The sequence below is a fragment of the Capricornis sumatraensis genome, chromosome 17 (assembly GCF_032405125.1).
Source record: "Capricornis sumatraensis isolate serow.1 chromosome 17, serow.2, whole genome shotgun sequence".
NCBI lineage: Eukaryota > Metazoa > Chordata > Mammalia > Artiodactyla > Bovidae > Capricornis > Capricornis sumatraensis.
Window position 1 is genome coordinate 69968951 of NC_091085.1, and position 19233 is coordinate 69988183.

The following is a 19233-nucleotide window of genomic DNA, read 5'->3' on the forward strand; positions in this document are numbered from 1 at the left end:
TATTCATATACTACAAAATTTGTCCATTTAAACTGCAAGATTCAGCGGTTTTTAGTAAAGTCACAGAGTTGTATAACATCACTCAATCAATATTAGAACATTTCCATCATCCCCAAAGAAACCTTGTTCCCACCAAATAGCCATTCCCTGCCCCCACCCTCATCCCTCCAAACCCTGGCGACCACAAATCCACTTTCTGTCCATATGGACTTGCCTATTCTGGATGTTTCCTACACGTGGGATCGTACAATAGATGGGCTTTTGTGTCTGGCTTCTTTTCACTTAGCATACTGTCTTCCAGATTCACGGTTTTTGTAGTATGAATCAGGAGTTCACTCCTTTTTGCTATGTGTGCTCAGTAGCTCAGTCGTGTCCGACTCTTGGTGGCCCCGTGGACTGTAGCCCACCAGGCTCCTCTGTCCATGGGATTCTCCACGCAAGAATACTGGAGTGGGGTGCCATTTCCTTCTCCAGGGGATCTTTCCAACTCAGGGATTGAACCCGAGTCTCCTGTGTCTCCTGCATGGCAGATGGATGCTGAGCTATCCGAGAAGCCCATCCTCCTTTTTATGGTCAAATAATACGCCATTGTACGGACGGACCAGAATTTTTTCTATCCATTCTTTCACTGATGGATATTTATGTTTTTAATTTTTTGGCTATGGTGAATTATTCTGTTGTGAACATTCATATGCAGGTTTTTGTGTGGACATTTCTTTTAAATTCTTTTTAAGGCTTTCATTAATTTAGAATTTTTAATATCCTTATATAAACTATTATTTTATCTACTGAGTTTTTCCATCATCCCCTTAAAATTTGCACCTGAGTCAAGAACTTGATTAGCCTCACCCTGCTTACACCCTGCAGGTCCTGTCCCTGCTAGCTGCGTGACTTTGGGTGAGTTGCTTACCCTTGCAGAGCCTTGATTTCCTCCCCTGTAAAATGGGCATAATCCCTGTGCCCACTCACGGCTGTCAGGGGGCTGCATGGAGGTAATGACGTGAGTTAAAGATCCAGTCCACAGTAGACATGAGTCAACGCGTTTTTCCTCCTGGGAGGCCTGGTGCCCGGGCTGGCTGTGGGGGGTGTCCCCAGATGGATGTGACCTTGCCCTGCCCTTGAGGAGAGTTGGCCCAAAGGCCCGGAAATCCTTGCTGCTTCTGTTCCCAAGGGTAACCTGCTGTTTGGTTCCCTTGCTCCAGCCTGACCACTACAAGGTCCTGCGGGGGTGGGACCGGATGCTGGTCACCCAGAGGCCTCCCCGGCTGCCAGCACCTTGCAGCCCAGCTGTCTGGGCCCCCCGTCGCCGCCTCCCCCACCCTCCACTCTGCCCGTTCCTGTTGAAGGCCGCGGCTCTACCACTCTGCACTGCCATGAGGCCTGCACTGCGCAGGGTGAAGTCCAAAGTTCAGTCCCTTCGCTAAGCACACGGATAAATATGAACCTTGGAGAATTTCCCCAGCTCCAATGTAAACAGAGCGGGCAGGGGCCCTGATTCACTGGCCACTGGGGCCAGGGTTGGGGGTTGGGGGTGCCCACAGGGCTTGGCTAGTGGGGTTTGGGGGGGCAGCGGGTGCAAGGAGCCTGGCTGGGGCCTGCCTGCGGGCCGGCCAGCACGGAGCCAGCCCACGCGGTCGGGGGAGGCGGCCGGCTCGGTGGCCCCTGGCCGCGTGGCCCGGCGCTAGTGGAGCCATGGTTTCTAAACTGAGCCAGCTGCAGACGGAGCTCCTGGCGGCCCTGCTCGAGTCAGGCCTGAGCAAAGAGGCGCTGATCCAGGCGCTGGGTGAGCCGGGGCCCTACCTGCTGGCTGGAGATGGCCCCTTAGACAAGGGGGAGTCCTGCGGCAGTGGCAGTGGCCGAGGGGAGCTGGCCGAGCTGCCCAATGGGCTGGGGGAGACCAGGGGCTCGGAGGACGAGACGGACGACGATGGGGACGACTTCACGCCGCCCATCCTCAAGGAGCTGGAGAGCCTCAGCCCGGAGGAGGCGGCCCACCAGAAGGCCGTGGTGGAGACCCTGCTGCAGTAAGGACCCCTCCCTTGTCCCCCGCTCCCAAGGAGCCCTGAGAGAGGGACCCACCCTCGGCTTCTGCCCGCCCTTCCCAGTCCAGAGTCCCATGGGCTGTAGCCTGGTTGTTGCGACGGGGACAGGGGCCCGTTAGAGCTTGGAGGTGGTGGGAGGGGGGTTCTGACTTGGAGGCTGGAGTCTCCAGTGCCCGATCCGGCCCTCTGCAGATCCGGCCCTGTGCAGGGTCCCGTCCCCATGAGCCTAGGCTTGCAGCCCAGAGCCTGGGAAGTGAGGCATGCCCCGCAGGGGAACCCCAAGATGGGAACAAAGCAGAGAATCCACAATTTGAGTACCCGGGGAGAGAACCAGGGAAGGGGCGGTGGTGGGAATTTTTAGCTACCAGGCGCATTTCTAGTCCCTCAATCCTAACTTCCCTGCTAAGCATCGGGGCACAGCCCTGGCTGGGGTTTTGGGGGCCCCCTTGGCCTCCCCAGAACTCGAGCTTTCAGCCAGGAGAACCCAGGTCTTTCTTACCTGCGGGAAATGGAGCCTCAGGAGGGGAGCTACTCCCCTTTCCAGCACAGCCTCAGGCCCCCCATCACCAGCGGTACCGCTAGAAGCCTCCCCGCTTCGTACCCCCACCCACCGGATGGCTCTCCCTATCTCCTGGAGGACGGGGTGGGTCTGAGCCCTCTGCTCCCCTCTCCTCAGCAGAGCTGAGCTGGTTACTAATTACCCATGGGCTTTATTATTTCTCTTTTGTTTTATAAATTTATAAATGGCAAAAGGCTCTGATAAGGCCTGTGATCATTAACTTGTAGGGCTGGTGGCCTGGGGAGGCCTGAGCCAACTCCGACTTCCCCCTAGGTGGGGGTGGGGGAGGTTGGAGGTGAGGGAAGGGGAGCCTGGGGGCTTCAGGGAAGGCCCCCCTCCAAGGCTCTGTAACCTCCCTCCTAACAGCCCGGGGAGGGGTGCCCCGCTAAGGTTTCACAGGCGTCATTTCGGGCAATGTTGAGATGAACTCTAGAGGAAGCTACATACAGAGAAGGATGAGGAAAGGAAACTGGGGCACAGAGAGGGGGAAGAGCTGGACCAAGGACACCCAGCTGGGGCTCCACGTCCCTCTCTTGGGACCGGGGTCGGAGCTGGGGGCAACTGGGGGTGACTGGGGGGGTGGGTTGCTGAGGAAGAGTTCCCAAAGACTATCTCTTTTCTGTCCAAGGTCCGGATCACAGCCTGGGGTGGGGGAGGGTGGGATCCATCCCTCAGGGAGCCCTCAGGGCCTGCCAGGCCTTCTGAGGGCCGGGGAGGGGGCAGGGGAGCAGCCAGGGCCCCCTGACTTGGCAGGAGGCGGAGGGCAAAGGGCCCTGCCGGGCTGCAGGGGAGGGGCATAGAGTCAGGCATCACCAGACCCAGGGAGAGGGCAACCTGGACAGGGTGGGGCTGGGCCAGAACTGCTCAGGGCCCCAGATGGGCCTGGGGGCTTTCAGCAGGGAGTAGGGGGCAGGGAAGGGGTACCAAAGGCCTTACCTGGCTAGGTGGGGCCTCTTGACCAGTAGCCCCTCCGGTGGGATGATAGGTGGACAGGAAGGCTTGATCCACAGCACGCGACTGGGAAGCAGGGGTCAAAGTGCTCTCTGGGGACCAGCAGAGACCTGGAGGCGGAGGGAGAGAGGGGAAACAAGAAGGAAGAGATGGGAATGGCGGGGGCATCTCGGGAGATGATGGAGAGAGAGACCTGGAGAAGCAGAGTGGAGCGGAGGAGCCAGGAGGGGCCTGGGGCTGACATGCAGCTGGGAGAAGGGGCTGGGGAGAGAGCGAGGTGCCCCAAGCTGCGAGGAAGCTGGAGTGCTTGCCTCCCGCCCCGACTGGGTTTTCTTTAATGCTAACAGCATGCTATTTACTTTCCATTTAAATTTGAGATGTTGCTATAAATTATCAACCAGCTCCTTGTTCCTGCGGAGTTTATAACTAACTACCTGGGTTACTTATTGTTCAGGTAACAAAAGGGATCTGAAAATGCCCCGAGGGGGGAAAGTGGGGCCTTGAGCCTCAGGACACAGGCTGCAGAGGGGTGGGGGACCCCCGTGACGGCCCTGGGTGGTGGGGGAAGTTGAGGCTGGAAAGGATGGCGAAGGGGTAGGACTTCCCCAGGAAGCCAGGTGTGACCTAGAGTTACCTTGGACGTGTCTCTTCTCATCCTGCCTTGGTTTCCCTGACCGGGACAATGAGTAAAATTCACACTCCCCGCCCACCCTGGTTCCCCGACCTCTTCCTCAGGTACCTCTGCCCCCACCACTTTCCCCCACTTACACGACACTGACTTCACTGATTCCCACCTCAGGACCTTCTCCCTGGAGCCTTCTTTCTAGATCTTCCCATGACCAATTCCTTCCCCTTTTTGCTCCAATATCACCTCGTCGGGGAAGCCCTCCCTGATCACCCCATCTAAAGGGAGGTCCCAGCATCATCACTCTCTCTTCCCCTATTTTCGTTGACTTTCTCCTGAAATGCATCATTACTTATGGTCATCTTATTTGTCTGTTTCCTGTCTCGGCCCATGGCTACCGAAGCTCTTCCGGAGCTGTGTTCACCACTCAGACCCCTGGTCTCCAGCCCGGTAGCTGACATACTTCATGAATGAATGAGTGACAACTAGGTTTCTCTGAGCCCTGGGTCCATCTGCTGCTATGACCAAGGGGGGAGCCGTCCCCAGGGCTCCTTCCTGAGTGTCCTCCTAGGCCCTCCTATCTCTGAGCCGCTCAAACTCGAGGGTCTCTGGTCCTCTCCACTGGGCAGTACCAAGGCCCGGAGACGCAGGAAGACAGGGGCTAAGGTGGGGCAACCTGACACCCCGACAGAGGCCAGCCTGCCTGGACTTGATCCCCAGCTCGGCTGGGGAAGGCAGTTTCAGTTTTCTGAGCCCCAGTGTCCTCTGCAAGGCAGAGCCGATCATAACGCTTACCCACAGGGTTAAACAGCATGTAAGTACAACAAACGACTGCTGTTATCAATGGTCCCATTTTACAGATGAGCAAACTATGGCTCAGAGAGGCAAAGTGACCTGCCCGAGGTAGTCTTACAAAGCAGTAAGGCCAGGACTTGGACCCAAGCCCTCCACACTTGACCCAGCACCCTGAGGTCGCAGGCCTGTCTTTGACACGTTCGCCTCCCTCTTTACCCTCCTCCATCAGTCTCACTGTTAACCACTGACTGATTTCCACGCAGTGCTCTAGGGCTCACGTGTGTGTGCGTGCTCAGTCACCAAGTCGTGTCCGACTCTGAGATGCTATGGGCTGTAGCCTGCCAGCCTCCTCTGTCCATGGGGTTTCCCAGGCAAGAATGCTTGAGTGGGTTGCCCTTTCCTCCTCCAGAGGATCTTCCTGACCCAGGGATCGAACCTGCATCTCCAGCATTGGCAGGCGGATTCCCTACCACTGAGCCACCTGGGAAGTCCCCCAGGGCTTAGAAGGGCTTACAAATGCATGAAACTCATTTTCTCCTCCTGATAACCTATGAAATATTATTAGCCCCCTATCACGGTTGAGGAAACTGAGGCACATGGAGGTTAAGCAACTTCCCAGAGCCACCTGGAGGGTGAGTGGTAGAGCTGGGGTTCATGCTGAGAACTCGGCTCCCCTCTAGATAAACGGCCCTTCAGGCTGGTCTCCCAGCTCGGCAACCTTGCACCCACCAAAATCCCATGGGCCCGTAAGCAAGAAGCCCAAAGTCTCAAACCCCTGAGGGACTCCAGAACCGGCAGGAGGTGGGAGGAAGGAGATATGGGCAGATCTCCACCGTTCCTGAGCCCTCTTCCCTCTGCTGCGGGGCTGGGAGGCGCCAGGACTAAATTGTGGATGGTGATGGTGGAGGTGGTGGTGGTAACAATACAGTTGCACTTACTGAGCACTTACTGTGCGCCTGGCCCTGACCTCAGCATTTCACCCCCACTAGAAACTCATCCAGTTCTCTCAATAGACAACTGGGAGGCAGACGTGGATCTATCATCCTGTTACAGGACGGATGAGAGGCGTGTACACGACAGGCGTGAGGTCACAGTGGTGGGATTCCAACCGGGGATTGGCTTAACTCAAACCCATTAGCATGAAGGCAGGAGATGCCTGGAGACTGGGCCTCTTAATTCTGCCCTGGGGAAAATGTCCTGAAAAGAGCCTGTTCTTGGAGACTCCATGTGTGTGTGTGTGTGTGTGTGTGTGTGTGTATGTATGTGTGTGTGTATGAGTGTGTGTGTTTTGTGGAGGTGGAGAAAGCAGAAAACAGAGACAGAGATGGAAAGAGAGTGTGTGTGAAACAGAGACAGACAGACAGAGACACGCGGGGTCACATGGACAGGGGGCGACGGCAGATCTTTAGTTTGAGCCTGGAGAGGCGCTGCTGAAGGAAGACTGGGCTCCTTCTCTCTGCAGAAGAGACAGAGGGAAGGAGGACCTCTCTCTCAGGAGGGGGACGACTGCAGTTGCGGGAGGAGGGACGCCATGGGCAGCCCAGCCCCGGAATCAGATAAACATGTTTGCCGTGGAGCACAAGGCTGGACTTTGTCCTGCCCTTCCCTCCCAGGACTGACTGGCATCTGGGGAGCTAGTGGAGGGGGGTGGTGGCAGGGAGGAGAGGCTTCTAAGGGCCCCTGAAAGCAGGGAGACAGGGCTCAGGGAGATGTCAGGAGTACAGGCAAACAGAAATAGTCCTGAGTCCCAGTGAGGTCCCCTTGGACAAGCACACACCTTTCTGAGCCTCAGTTTTCTCACCTGTGAAATGAGCCGACAAGTAGCACCTACCTTCCAGGGTTAAGATTTAAATGGCCAGCCCTTAACACAGTGCCTGGCTCACTGTGAATACTCAAAAACATGCATTCTCCCGGCTACCAATCAGCCACTGACTGCTGATTGTTTTAACTGCATCTGTCCCTATCTTCCCTTCCTCCCTGCCTCTATGGGAACTGCTGATAAAAAAGGAGGAAGTCAGAGGGCCAATTAGTATGAAGGTCTCTGTGCCCTTGTGTCTCAGAAGGGCACCGTAAGGGGGGCAGTTGAGACTGGTTCTTGGAGGAAAGAGAAGGCCCAGGGGGGAAGGCAATTCGGGGTGGGCTTTAGAGTGCTGGGGGTGGGGTTAACTTGCTTTTAGATTTTTTTTCTCACAATTTAGTTTTAAACATGATCTATGTAGTATATTATCATGTATGATATTGATATATGTGATACATGATCCTGTATCATATAATTTACAAAGTGCAGAAGAGTAACAGAGAAAAGCCTCCCGCCCCGTCCCTAGCATCCAATCAGTGTCTTCAGTTCATTCTGTATCCTTCCTGTATTTTATGTGAACACAAGCAAATATGTAGAAATCTTCTTTTATCCCACTTAGAAAATTTTTTTTTTAAATTTGGCTGTACCAAGTCTTCATTGCAGCATGCAAGAGCTTTATTGCCTTGGGTGGGCTCTTAGCAGAGGCATGTAAGATCTAGTTCCCTGACCTGGGCCCCCTGCCTAGGGAGCACAGAGTCTTAACTACTGGACCACTTTAAATTTCATTTTTATTTTTTTTAATATATAATTTTATTTGTTTACTTTTTGACTGTGCTGGGCCTTTGTGGCTGCGGGGGCTTTTCTCTAGCTGCAGCGAGTGGGGGCTACTCTCTAGCTGCAGCCTGAGAGCTCCTTATAGAAGTGGCTTCTCTTGTTGGGGAGCATGGGCTCTAGCGCATGTGGGCGTCAGTAGTGGGGGCACCTGGGCTTGGGAGTCATGGCTCCCAGGCTCTAGAGCACAGGCTCAGCAGTTGTGGCGGACGGGCTCGGTTGCCCTGAGGCATGTGGGACCTTCCAGGACCAGGGATCGAACCTGTGTCTGCTGTACTGGCAGGTGGACCCTTTATCACTGGACCATTAGGGAAGGCCCCACACAGCAGATGTACCAGACGAATTGTTCCAGCTGAGCTTGTGCAGAGCTTTCTCAGGGGGTTGGAGGGAGGCAGCGCAATTTGGCTGATCAGCTTCGTTTTGCTGGACGTTCAGGTTGTATCCAATCTTTGTCTGTGACACGTGACGCAGCAACACATCACCTCCCGCACACGCCAGTCGTCACTTATGCCAGTATTGGAAGCCTCCGATTTCCGAAAGCAAATCGCTGCGACGAGGCGGTGGGAACACAGGCTTGGGATCGCACAGACCTGGGTTCAAACCCCAGTTCTGCCTCTCTCAGCACGGTTGCACCTGCCATGTGATGTAGCAGAAGCTCAGGAGAGGATGAAGGGAAGAGAGGAAGGCTGAGACAGAGCAGGAGAGGGAAGGACTTATATCGTACAGGCAGCCTGAACCCTTTCTGTTCCCCACGGTGAGCTGAGGACGGGAGGCTGAACCACAGTGGCCTCAGGTCCCTTGAATCCCTCCGGTGACAGAACTACGTACATTTTTTCTTCCAAGAAGTTCTTGGGTTGCCAGCCCATAACCCTGGGACTCTGTTGAAAAACTAGCCATCCGCCTCAGGACTGTGTGGAGACTGGCCGCGCCACCGTCTAGGGTTTAGTGCAGATTTTCAGGAGGCATTGTGATGCTATGTAACTTTTACCAGATGAGCCGACTTAGAACTAAATCCCTTGAGCTGGGGTGGGACTCTGCTGGGCTGACCCCATGACCTTGGGCAAGAGATGCACGTGACACGGTGCTTTGAGCCTCAGTGACCCTGGCTATCAAGTGGGAGAATCATGTTTCTCGCCTTCTTGGCGGATCCAATTTCTTTTTCCCAGTAGGTCACTCTCATCTGTACATCCACCCGCCCACCCACCTATCCCCCCACACATCCATCCATCCATGCTTTCAACTGCTCATCCATCCATCTACCTTACCCCCTATTCATCCATCCATCTACCATCTACCCATCAACCATCATATTGCTTCATCCACCAGCCATCCTCTCACTCACCATCCACCATCAATCCATTGATCATCCCATTACCTATCCATCCATCCATCCATCCATGCTTTTATCCACTTATCCACCCGTCTACCCTACCATCTGTCCATCCATACACCCACCTATCCATCCATTTATCTACCAGCTACCCATCAACCATCCCATTTATCTATCCATCCATTCTCTCACCCACCACCCACCATCAATCCATTGGCCATCGCATTACCTATCCCTGCATCCATCCATCCATCCATCCATATATACACACACTCATTCTTTCACGCAGTCACCAAGGGCATACTCTATGTCAGGCCTAGGTTGGGTGCTGAGAACCAGACAGTCCCTGCCCTCCAGGTGTTCACAGTCTCTCAGTAGATAAGACACAGTCACAAATAACATTTCTAGGTAGAATGAGAAGGGGCCTTTAACAGAGGCACGGAAGTGAGGATCCTCCCCACGGACCTGTGCAGCTTCCAGGGGAGCCTGTTTAAGTCTACATGTGTGTCCGTGTGTCACTGTGTGTTTCTAAACCTATATCTGTTCCTGTGTGTGTGCAGGGCTGGTTGGGGCCTGTCTACACGTCTGCCACGTGTGTGTGTGTCTGTGAATCTCTGCCCCCATGTCCTTGTGTCCTGACATGAGTGCCCATACCTCCCCGTCCCTGCGTCAGGCCACAGGCCCCTAGGCTCCGCACTTGCCTCCACTCACCACCCCGGCCTCCCGGGTGGACAGGGCTCCCAGCGCCCACCCTTGGCTCAGCAGACTGTCCTTTCCCCCAGGGAGGACCCCTGGCGTGTGGCCAAGATGGTCAAGTCCTACCTGCAGCAGCACAACATCCCGCAGCGGGAGGTGGTCGACACCACCGGCCTCAACCAGTCCCACCTGTCCCAGCACCTCAACAAGGGCACGCCCATGAAGACGCAGAAGCGAGCCGCCCTGTACACCTGGTACGTCCGCAAGCAGCGAGAGGTGGCCCAGCGTAAGTAATGACCAACAGCAGCCCGTCTTCCCGGCAGGGCCTGGGACTCCCTGCAGCTCGAGGGCGGGGGCTGGAAGTCTCGCCCCCTCCCCATTCCTCGGATAGGCAGACGGACCAAGTCGAGGAGTGGGTGGTGGGGGGTGGGATTCAACCAGCGTGTGTCACCTGTTCTGCGGGAGGCGCTCTGGTGGAGGGGAAGAGGGTTGATCCTGGGCATCGAGAGATGGATGAACTGGGTCCCTGCCTTCTAAGAGCATCCTGTGCGGAGGGGAAGCCGGAGGACAAATCCGCATGATTCGGTGAGACAAGAATTAAAATGTGATAACACCAACAAGAGCCAGCGTTTCTGGAGCACGCACCATGTGCCAGGCTCAGCACAGGGCACCACAGGAACGTTTCCAAGTGTTGAGCTTGCAGAGAAGAAGCTCCTCTTCCTCAGGGAGGCAGGGGCATCAGGAGGGATCACATGAGGGGTATGACCTCTCGACTAAGTCTTGAAGTGTCAGTTGAATTTTGACCCCTGAAGGTGCAGGGAAGGGTGTTTCAGGCAGAAGGAACAGCAGCAGCCAAGGCTCAAAGGCGAGGTGTACACTCAGGGAACCCTCCACTGCAAACCTGGGGAGAGCTAGGAGTGTTCTCATTCAGGGCATGGTGGGTTTTACCACCTGAGCTTCATACCCTATAGAGTCCCAAGTACACTTCCACACTTTAGAGCCTAAGTGTAAAAAAGATGGGTTTTGATGTTTCTTTTATAATGATCCAGGTTTGTTTTTAGGCAATACTCATACTTAGTTTTAATAAAACAGAAGAAAGATTTTGCAATAAAAAATAGGTGTCTTCTCCTAAAGCAGCCATGGGCATACCTAGTCTCATACAGATCCTTCCAGAGGTATAATATGCATATAGCGCTGCTCTTTAGTCACTTAGTCGTGTCCGACTTTTGCCACCCCATGGACTGTAGCCCTCCAGGCTCCTCTGTCCATGGGGCTTCCCCGGCAAGATTATGGTGAACATTGAGGCACCAGGGATGACCCCCGTGCATACATGAGCCATATACTATATATATATATATATATATATATATATATACACACATATATATATTTCCTCTGCTGTTTGAAGGGCAGCTAGCTGTTCTGTTATTTGGAGGTGCCATTAACTGGCCTCCTACCAAAGAATCAGCTGAGAAAGTGGCTGTATCTCTTCTCTCCTGGCTAATACTTGTACTTTAGGCTTGATTTTCAAGGCTAGAATGTCGAAAATAACTCTTGAATCTACTCAGGAGATACAAGTTCAGGTTTCTGCTCTACTGTGTGGCCCTGGAAAAATATTTAACCTCCTTGACCTTCAGTTACATCTTCTGTAAAATGGGATGGCATACGTGTCCAATGTGAATGAAAGGTGATGCTTACCTGGAGCCTTATATTGAGGACTGTGAGATTATATCGTGGCCCAATAGAAAAGTGTGCAGGGGCTGATTAGTGATGTCTGCCTTGGACGCACGTGAGGCAAGGGGTGGGGTGTGTACTGTGTGTTTGTCATCACGGGGTTAGGCGGTTTCTGGGTTCGAGCAGCAAGCTCCTCTGGCTCAGCAGCCTAGGAATGAGGAAAAAGCAGAGGCATGCTCAGGCTGATGCGGGAAGGTGGGCTGGCCAGTGTCCTGCTCACAGCTCTCTGTGCCCACAGAGTTCACCCACGCAGGCCAGGGTGGGCTGATTGAAGAGCCTGCAGGAGATGAGCTACCGACCAAGAAGGGGCGCAGAAACCGTTTCAAATGGGGCCCAGCCTCCCAGCAGATCCTGTTCCAGGCCTATGAGAGGCAGAAGAACCCCAGCAAGGAGGAGCGAGAGGCGCTCGTGGAGGAGTGCAACAGGTAGGATGGTTGGCGGTCGGCAGGGCTGGCTGGGTCTGGGCTGGGGAGAGGCTGGGGAAGGTAAGGAGGGCTCCAGATCCTGAGGGAGGCCCCCTGGTTTTGAGAGCTCCTGCTGTTGGCCCAGGAGTTCTCAGCTCCTGTTCAGGGCCCGAAACCTGGCTCTATTTCTGGCACCCACCCCCCCACCCAGGGGTCCCCAGCCTCCAAATCTAATGCCTGATGACATGATGTGGAGCTGATATAATAATAATAGAAACAACTGTTAGTCACTCAGTAGTGTCCGACATTTTGTGACCCCATGGACTGTAGTCTGCCAGGCTCCCCTGTCCATGGAATTCTCCAGGCAAGAACACTGGAATGGGTAGCCATTCCCTTCTATAGGGGATATTCCTGACCCAGGGATCGAACCTGGGTCTCCTGCATTGCAGGCAGAGGGAAGCCCCAACAGAAGCAGAGTGCACAATACATGTGATGCATTTGAATCACCCCAAAACCATTCCCCGCTCCCCAGCCCATGGAAAAACTGTCTTCCGTGAAACCGGTCCCTGGTGCCAAAACGGTTAGGAGCTGCTGCCCCGCCTACCCAAGCGCCCCTGAGTGGGGCTGCGTGTCTCACCCGCCCTCCGCTTACTGCGCTCCCTCTGTATGAAGAGACTCAAGAGAGCCTAAGCCATTTGCTCAAGATCGCAGAGCAGACTGGGCTCGGAAGCCAGGTCTGTCAGCTTCAGCTGACTCTCAGGTAGAGAGCCCTGCTTCTCAGAACCTCCTCCAGCCCCAGGAGGCTCACAGTGCCCATCTCTCCAGGGCAGAGTGCATCCAGAGGGGCGTGTCACCGTCGCAGGCCCAGGGACTGGGCTCCAACCTCGTCACAGAGGTGCGTGTCTACAACTGGTTTGCCAATCGCCGCAAGGAAGAAGCCTTTCGGCACAAGCTGGCCATGGACACGTACAGCGGGCCGCCGCCGGGGCCAGGTCCCAGCCCTGTGCTGCCTGCCCACAGCTCCCCTGGTCTGCCCCCGCCTGCCCTTTCCCCCAGTAAGGTCCACGGTGAGTGCCATGTGGGCAGGGGACCGGGCAGTGGGAATATGGGGGTAAGTGGGAGAGGTGGGGAGCACCACCCAAGGACTGAAGCCACACAAACCGCTTAGCACCTCATTATGGCTCCAGCTCTATTCACGCTGCCCTATCCGCCCCACCCCTCTCCTCTCCTCTGACCACTCAGCTCCACCCACCGCCCTCTCTTCTGTCTACTGCATTCACTCCAACCCCACTGGATCTGGGTCACAGCAATTCATTCCCGATCAAGCCAACTCAATTCCTTTCAGCTCAGTTCAATTCAACTCAAACCAGTTCAACTCACCATAATCTGAGTTTCATTTACATTTCATACAGTTTGGTCCAATCCCATTCCCAACTGATCACTTTAACTAAATGTATTTCAAGGAAATTCAGTTAATCTCGTATCGTTCAGTTCAATTTCAATCCAATTCGATTTGATCCAGTTCAACTCAATCAATCTCAGTTCATTTCGAGTTTACTTCAGCTTGATCAGTTTCATTCAACTAGATCCAATTCATTCTGTTCACGTTTGCTGCGGTTTAATTTCATTAGCCTCAATTCAGTTTGGCTCTGTTGTCTTTCACTGAGCACCGACTGCATATCCGGTGTAGCCCTGGGCAGTGGGGGCCACAGAGCTAATAAAACACAAAGCTTGTGTTCAAGGGGTTGAACAAGCAGCCAGCACAGGGCCTGGCAGGAAGTGAATACTCCAGCAAAATCTGCTGGCTGCATAGAGAAAGATGGTGTGAGTGGCCTGAACAAGCCAATACAATTAGGGGTGTTGGGGGCCGTGGGCGCAGGCAGGGAAGTGGGGCGCTGAGGCTGGACACTGCTCCCACTCCAGGTGTGCGCTATGGACAGCCTGCCACCAGTGAGGGGGCGGAAGTGCCCTCAAGCAGCGGTGATCCCTTGGTGACGGTGTCTGCATCCCTGCATCAAGTGTCTCCCACCGGCCTGGAGCCCAGTCACAGTCTGCTGAACACAGAGGCCAAGCTGGTGAGTGTCCCCCCACCTCCCCCATCTCCCCTCGGCTGGGAGATTCTGCGGCAGTACCCAGGGAGGCAGGGTGGGGCCCCGCCCTGACTCAGTCTGGCTTCCCCTCCAAGGTCTCAGCCACTGGGGGCCCCCTGCCCCCGGTCAGCACCCTGACAGCACTGCACAGCTTGGAGCAGACCTCTCCAGGCCTCAGCCAGCAGCCCCAGAACCTCATCATGGCCTCGCTTCCCGGGGTCATGGCCATTGGGCCTGGAGAGCCTGCCTCCCTGGGCCCCACGTTCACCAACACGGGAGCCTCCACCCTGGTCATTGGTAAGCCGGTGGGGCTGGAAGGGGGCCATCTGGGTGAGGGGCTCATGGAGGCTCCCGCTGAATCCAGGAATGGGGAGAGCCACTGGGACTCATTCATTCATAGATTTATTGAGTGCCTGCCCCATGCTCCACCAGTGATACACAAGTGAACCAAACAGCCCCAGAACTCAGCCACCCACGTAGGGGAGACAGATAAACAATACATAAGTTACACAGTACCTGAGACGGTGAAACAGCTTCGGGAAAACAGCATTGCAAGGGGGACTGACGTTTCCTAGGTTTTAGGGTGTTTTTTTTTTAAAGCTCAGAGACTTTATTCACAGAACTATTATGCAGAAGCTCAATATATGACAGAGAGGGAGTTGCTGGGGAAGGGTTACAGAGTTAAGCCCCAGGGCCTTTGCACAGCTGTGGAACCCCAGGGCACCAAGGAACCCTCTTTGACACACTCCCTGCCCTTATAGTGAGCTAGCAGCTCAGAGAGGGGGAATCACTTGCCAGGGCCTTAACGCAGTGCAAGGCTGTTTCCGGATTACCTCATCCCCTCCTCCAAGCCACAGGCTCTAGGAGGGAGGGATGGTGCCCCTGGTGGTGCCGGAGGCCTGGCCGACCCCTGCCCCTCCCACCACTCCAGGCCTGGCCTCCACGCAGGCACAGAGCGTGCCGGTCATCAACAGCATGGGCAGCAGCCTGACCACCCTGCAGCCCGTCCAGTTCTCGCAGCCGCTGCACCCCTCCTATCAGCAGCCACTCATGCCCTCTGTGCAAAGCCACGTGGCCCAGAGCCCCTTCATGGCCACCATGGCCCAGCTGCAGAGCCCCCACGGTGAGCACCCCTTGGCCCCCTGCTGGGGGGTGGGGTGGTGGGAACCCAGGGGAAGGGGCGGCATGGCAGATGCTGTGGTCTGTGTGTGTGTCTGATACTCACAGAAGTGTGAGTGCCTCTGTGATGGGGGCTCTGAGGGTGCTCAGATGCATGTCCATGGGCTGAATGCATTTCAGGGTGTGAATCCATATGGTCATGTGTACACACCCACGTGTGCCCTTGGGGCCATGTGTACCTCTCAGCTTTTAGAAAGGTGATATGGTGCATATACCGTGAAGACATACAACACTCTCAGCAAGGCTTGGTCCAACACCCCCTCATCAAACACCACTGTTTCTGCAGCCAAAAGGAGAATTCCATGAAGGGCAACCCACTCCAGTACTCTTGCCTGGAAAATCCCATGAATGGAGGAGCCTGGTGGGCTGCAGTCCATGGGGTCGCTAAGAGTTGGACACGACTGAGCGACTTCACTTTCACTTTTCACTTTCATGCGTTGCAGAAGGAAATGGCAACCCACTCCAGTGTTCTTGCCTGGAGAATCCCAGGGATGGGGGAGCCTGGTGGGCTGCCGTTTATGGGGTCGCACAGAGTCGGGCATGACTGAAGTGACTTAGCAGCAGCAGTAGCAAGGTTAATAGGCTCAGGAACGACTTCGTCACCAGACAAGCTCTAGCACCAACCTGATGAACACCTGTTAGTTTTCAGACCTTTCTGGAACCTGGACTCCTGGATGAGGGATTTGTGGACCTGACGTCTGTGTGTGTGTGGTGGAGGGCACCATTTATGTGTGTCTGTGGGTGGCTGTGTTTTCATCTGAGTCCACACGAGCATATGTGATTTGTGTCGCTTCTCTGCTGGCGTCTGTGTGTTTTTGGGGGGCTGGGATTGCAGATGAAATGCTGGTTTACGCTGTGCAGAGGGGTCCTGGAGGTGGGGGATAAGATGTGCCCCCCTCACCAGGGCACCGACCCTTCCGGGCCCTTCCGTCTGGGGGCCGGTACTGAGTACCTCATCAGCACCTGCATCTCTGGGTCCCTTCCACACCTGCGCTCTCCAGGTGACGGCCGGGGTGGGCTCCCCGCCTCCCCCAGGCTCCTCCCCACAAGACAGGCAGAGCAGGCCCCTGCAGTTGGTGACAGCGCCCATCTCTTCTATCTGGAGCTCCCAGGTTTTAGAAATCAGCCGAGTCCCCGACCATTGCCCCACTCGGGGGCTCACCAGGCCCAAGCCCCTGAGTTGAGGCCCCTCGGGGGAGGAGCCCAGCCGGACCCAGGTGCCATGTCCGTACCCTCCTTTTTCCTCCCTCCTGGCCAGCCCTCTACAGTCACAAGCCTGAGGTGGCCCAGTACACCCACACGGGGCTGCTTCCGCAGACCATGCTCATCACCGACACCACCAACTTGAGCGCCCTGGCCAGCCTCACGCCCACCAAGCAGGTAAGGCCCGGCCGGCCCCGCCGCTCCACGGGCCCTGGCCCAGCCCTCGTCCGGCAGGGCTCAGGAGCTGCTCTTCCGCCAGGTCTTCAGCTCAGACGCTGAGGCCTCCAGCGAGTCCGGGCTCCACACGCCGGCGTCGCAGGCCGCCGCCATCCACATCCCCGGCCAGGACCCTGCTGGCATCCAGCAGCTGCAGCCCAGCCATCGGCTCAGCGCCAGCCCCACCGGTGAGCCCCCTTGCCCCGCGCCACCCCTTCTCGCTGTCCCCACAGCTGAGGAGGGAGGTGGGCGCGGCGGGTTGGGGGGAGGGGTGGACATGCGAGGGGGCACCGGTGCTCCCCTGAAGTGAGACAAGAGGGGTGTGAAACCACAGGAAGCGGGCCTGTCTCACCGGAACGTCCACTAACTCGGTGGAGGACGAAGATAGCCTGAAGTAGGGCGGAGTCAGGCGCGCGAAGGGCTTGCTGCGGGCGCCGGAAGTGACTCCGTGGTGGTGCTGCTCTGGCTCGGCGGGTGGCGTGTTTTGAATCTGTTGCCAACAGTTAAAAAACTAAGCGCTTTCACACCTTTCTGGCTTCTCCTGGATAGTCAGAAGGACTCATGTTCCCCCGTAGCGACCACAGAGGCCGCCACATCCCACCCGAACCCTGCATTTCCGTTCCCCAAGAACCCGAGTCTGCAGCCCGCAACGCCACGGTGACGAGCAGGCACTGTGGAGTCAGGCTGCTGGGCTCTGAGACCTGGGGCGGCTACTTGCTAAGTGTGAGTCTTGGGGTCCTCCATCCAGCCCTGGAGGCTGCAGGGACGGTCCCTGGGGGCTCCGCGGTCCAGGCTCTGTGCTCGACCCATGAGATGGGCGGCAGCATCCCTGTTTTCCAGATGAGAAAGCACCCGAGGAGGAGAGGGACTTGGAGGTGGTGGGGCCAGGACCCAGACCCAGGTCCAAACTCCACATCCATTCATTAACCATGTGAATCAGTCAGGGTTCTCCTGAGACGCAGAACCAATAGGGATACACACACACGTATTTAAGAAATTGGTTCATACAACCGTGGGGTCTGCAAGTCTGAAAGCTGCAGGGCAGGAGGCCCTGCTGCAGTCTCCTTCTCTGGTAAGCCTCACCTTTTGCGCTAAAGGCTCCGACTGATTGGATGAGGCCCACCCACACTGTCAAGGGAAATCTCCTCTACTTAACACCAACTGATGTAGGTGTAACCACATCTGCAAAATACACGGCAACATCTGTACTGGGCTTTGGATCACGACTGGGTACTAAACGGCAAAGCTGACGCAGGAAACTAACAACGCCGGTTCACCAGGGCTCCTCTGACGTGCTCGCTAAACTGTGCTGGGGCTGTGGGGGCCACACCCTGGCGGCCCTGGAGCCGGGCTGGGTTAATAAGGCCTGAGGGCTGAGGTGTGACTTTGGGGTTCTAACCTGCTGAGACTCAGGAGGTGGTGGGGTGCTACTTTCCCATCCCAAACACCCTCAGGGACGGTGGTGGTGGGGCGTGGGGTCGGGACCAGCGTGGCAGGCACCAGCCGCCTCCTCTGCCTCCGCAGTGTCCTCCAGCAGCCTGGTGTTGTACCAGAGCTCAGACTCCACCAATGGCCACCTGCTACCGTCCAACCACGGTGTCATCGAGACCTTCATCTCCACGCAGATGGCCTCTTCTTCCCAGTAACCATGGCCTCCCAGGGGCCCTGGAGCCTCCAGTCTGCTGGATGGGTGACCAGGACATCTGAGCCTGCAAACCTTTACTGCTCACCGGGCAGCGGCTCATCCCTGGAAAACTGTGCCTCAGTCCCCATCCCCATCCTGGCAGCTTCAGAAACGGGGGCTTCTGAGGCGCCCCAACCTGAGGAGGGTTGCTTCAGTGCACAAGTGGGGACCGTGGAGAGCTGGAGAGCAGAGCCTGTTCCTGGTGGGTCACGGGGAGGGACTGTCCCTGCTGCCCAGGGTAAATCTTGTTGCTTGGAACACAACCACCCCGAGGCTTGGAGCCCTTGCACCCCGCAGGGAACTGCCAGCCACACTTCTCAGGACAGCAGCCCGTGTAGCTGGCAAAGGTCATAGGTCAATGTGGCCCCAATTCTGTCACCTATGCCCCAATCAGGCCATTCCACCCAGCCCCCCTGCTATTAGCCGCATGCCCCTTTGGACCTACCTGTCCCCCACTCACCTAAGCCTCACCTGAGTGGCTCCTCTGGGCTGGGGCCTGGGGAAACGCAGGCCTCTCCAGCTCTCTTCCTCCAAAGCCAAACCTCTCCCCAGCCCATGACCTCCGGTTTTCAACATTTGTCCCCACTGAGCACCACACCTTCTGAGGCCAGCCTGGCATCCTGCATCTACTGGAAAGCCTCCCTCCCCTGCAGGCCGAGGCGTCGTCCCTGCCCCTAGTGAGAGCCTGGTGCCAAGTCGAGGCTGTGGGGCAGCACACCCTTCCCACCTTCAGGAGTGAAGCTGCTGAGCTCAGAAAGCAGCAAGGCCAGGAAAGCAGTGCTGAGGGGCCCAGAGGGAGAAGAGAGGCAAGATCAGTGGAGGGGTTGCACCTGGGAGCTAGGGCCAGCTGGCTGAGGGGAGGGTTCCCAGCCTCCCACCCCACCCCCCCAGGAGGCTGAGGTCCTGAGCGATAAGGCAGCAGTGTCAGCCCAGGGCTCACATGACCTCATCTCTCGGGGGGGCTGCTGCAGATAACCCAGCCCTCTTAGACCATCTCGACCCTGGAGTGACAGGGCAAGGGGACAACTAGCATCAGTGCAGCCTGCAGTCAGCTGAGAGCGAGCCTGTACATTTATTTAACTTTTAGTAAACATGG

General features: G+C 56.2%; 1 protein-coding gene across 3 annotated transcripts; it reads left to right on the forward strand.

Moving 5' to 3' along the window:
* Nucleotides 1–1504: 1504 nt before the first annotated feature.
* Nucleotides 1505–19190, forward strand: HNF1A (HNF1 homeobox A). 3 transcript variants are annotated; one of them, XM_068989512.1, is made up of 10 exons: nucleotides 1505–2024; nucleotides 9714–9913; nucleotides 11600–11786; nucleotides 12591–12832; nucleotides 13689–13840; nucleotides 13951–14152; nucleotides 14787–14978; nucleotides 16293–16414; nucleotides 16479–16641; nucleotides 17978–19190. In XM_068989512.1, exons 1-10 carry the CDS (start codon nucleotides 1693–1695, stop codon nucleotides 18097–18099), a joined length of 1914 nt encoding a protein of 637 aa, XP_068845613.1. In that variant the 5' UTR covers nucleotides 1505–1692; the 3' UTR covers nucleotides 18100–19190. The 3 variants fall into 3 exon arrangements, with proteins under 3 accessions (XP_068845613.1, XP_068845612.1, XP_068845614.1); XM_068989511.1 differs by having other exon boundaries at nucleotides 16497–16641; XM_068989513.1 differs by lacking the exon at nucleotides 14787–14978 and having other exon boundaries at nucleotides 16497–16641.
* Nucleotides 19191–19233: the final 43 nt, after the last annotated feature.

Excerpts from the sequence above, each read along its gene's own strand:
- HNF1A (XM_068989512.1), top strand. The coding sequence starts at position 1,693 with ATGGTTTCTAAACTGAGCCAGCTGCAGACGGAGCTCCTGGCGGCCCTG. Across the intron at positions 13,841-13,950 it reads TGAACACAGAGGCCAAGCTG|GTCTCAGCCACTGGGGGCCC; the intron begins GTGAGTGTCCCC and ends TTCCCCTCCAAG. Across the intron at positions 16,415-16,478 it reads GCCTCACGCCCACCAAGCAG|GAGCTGCTCTTCCGCCAGGT; the intron begins GTAAGGCCCGGC and ends GGCAGGGCTCAG.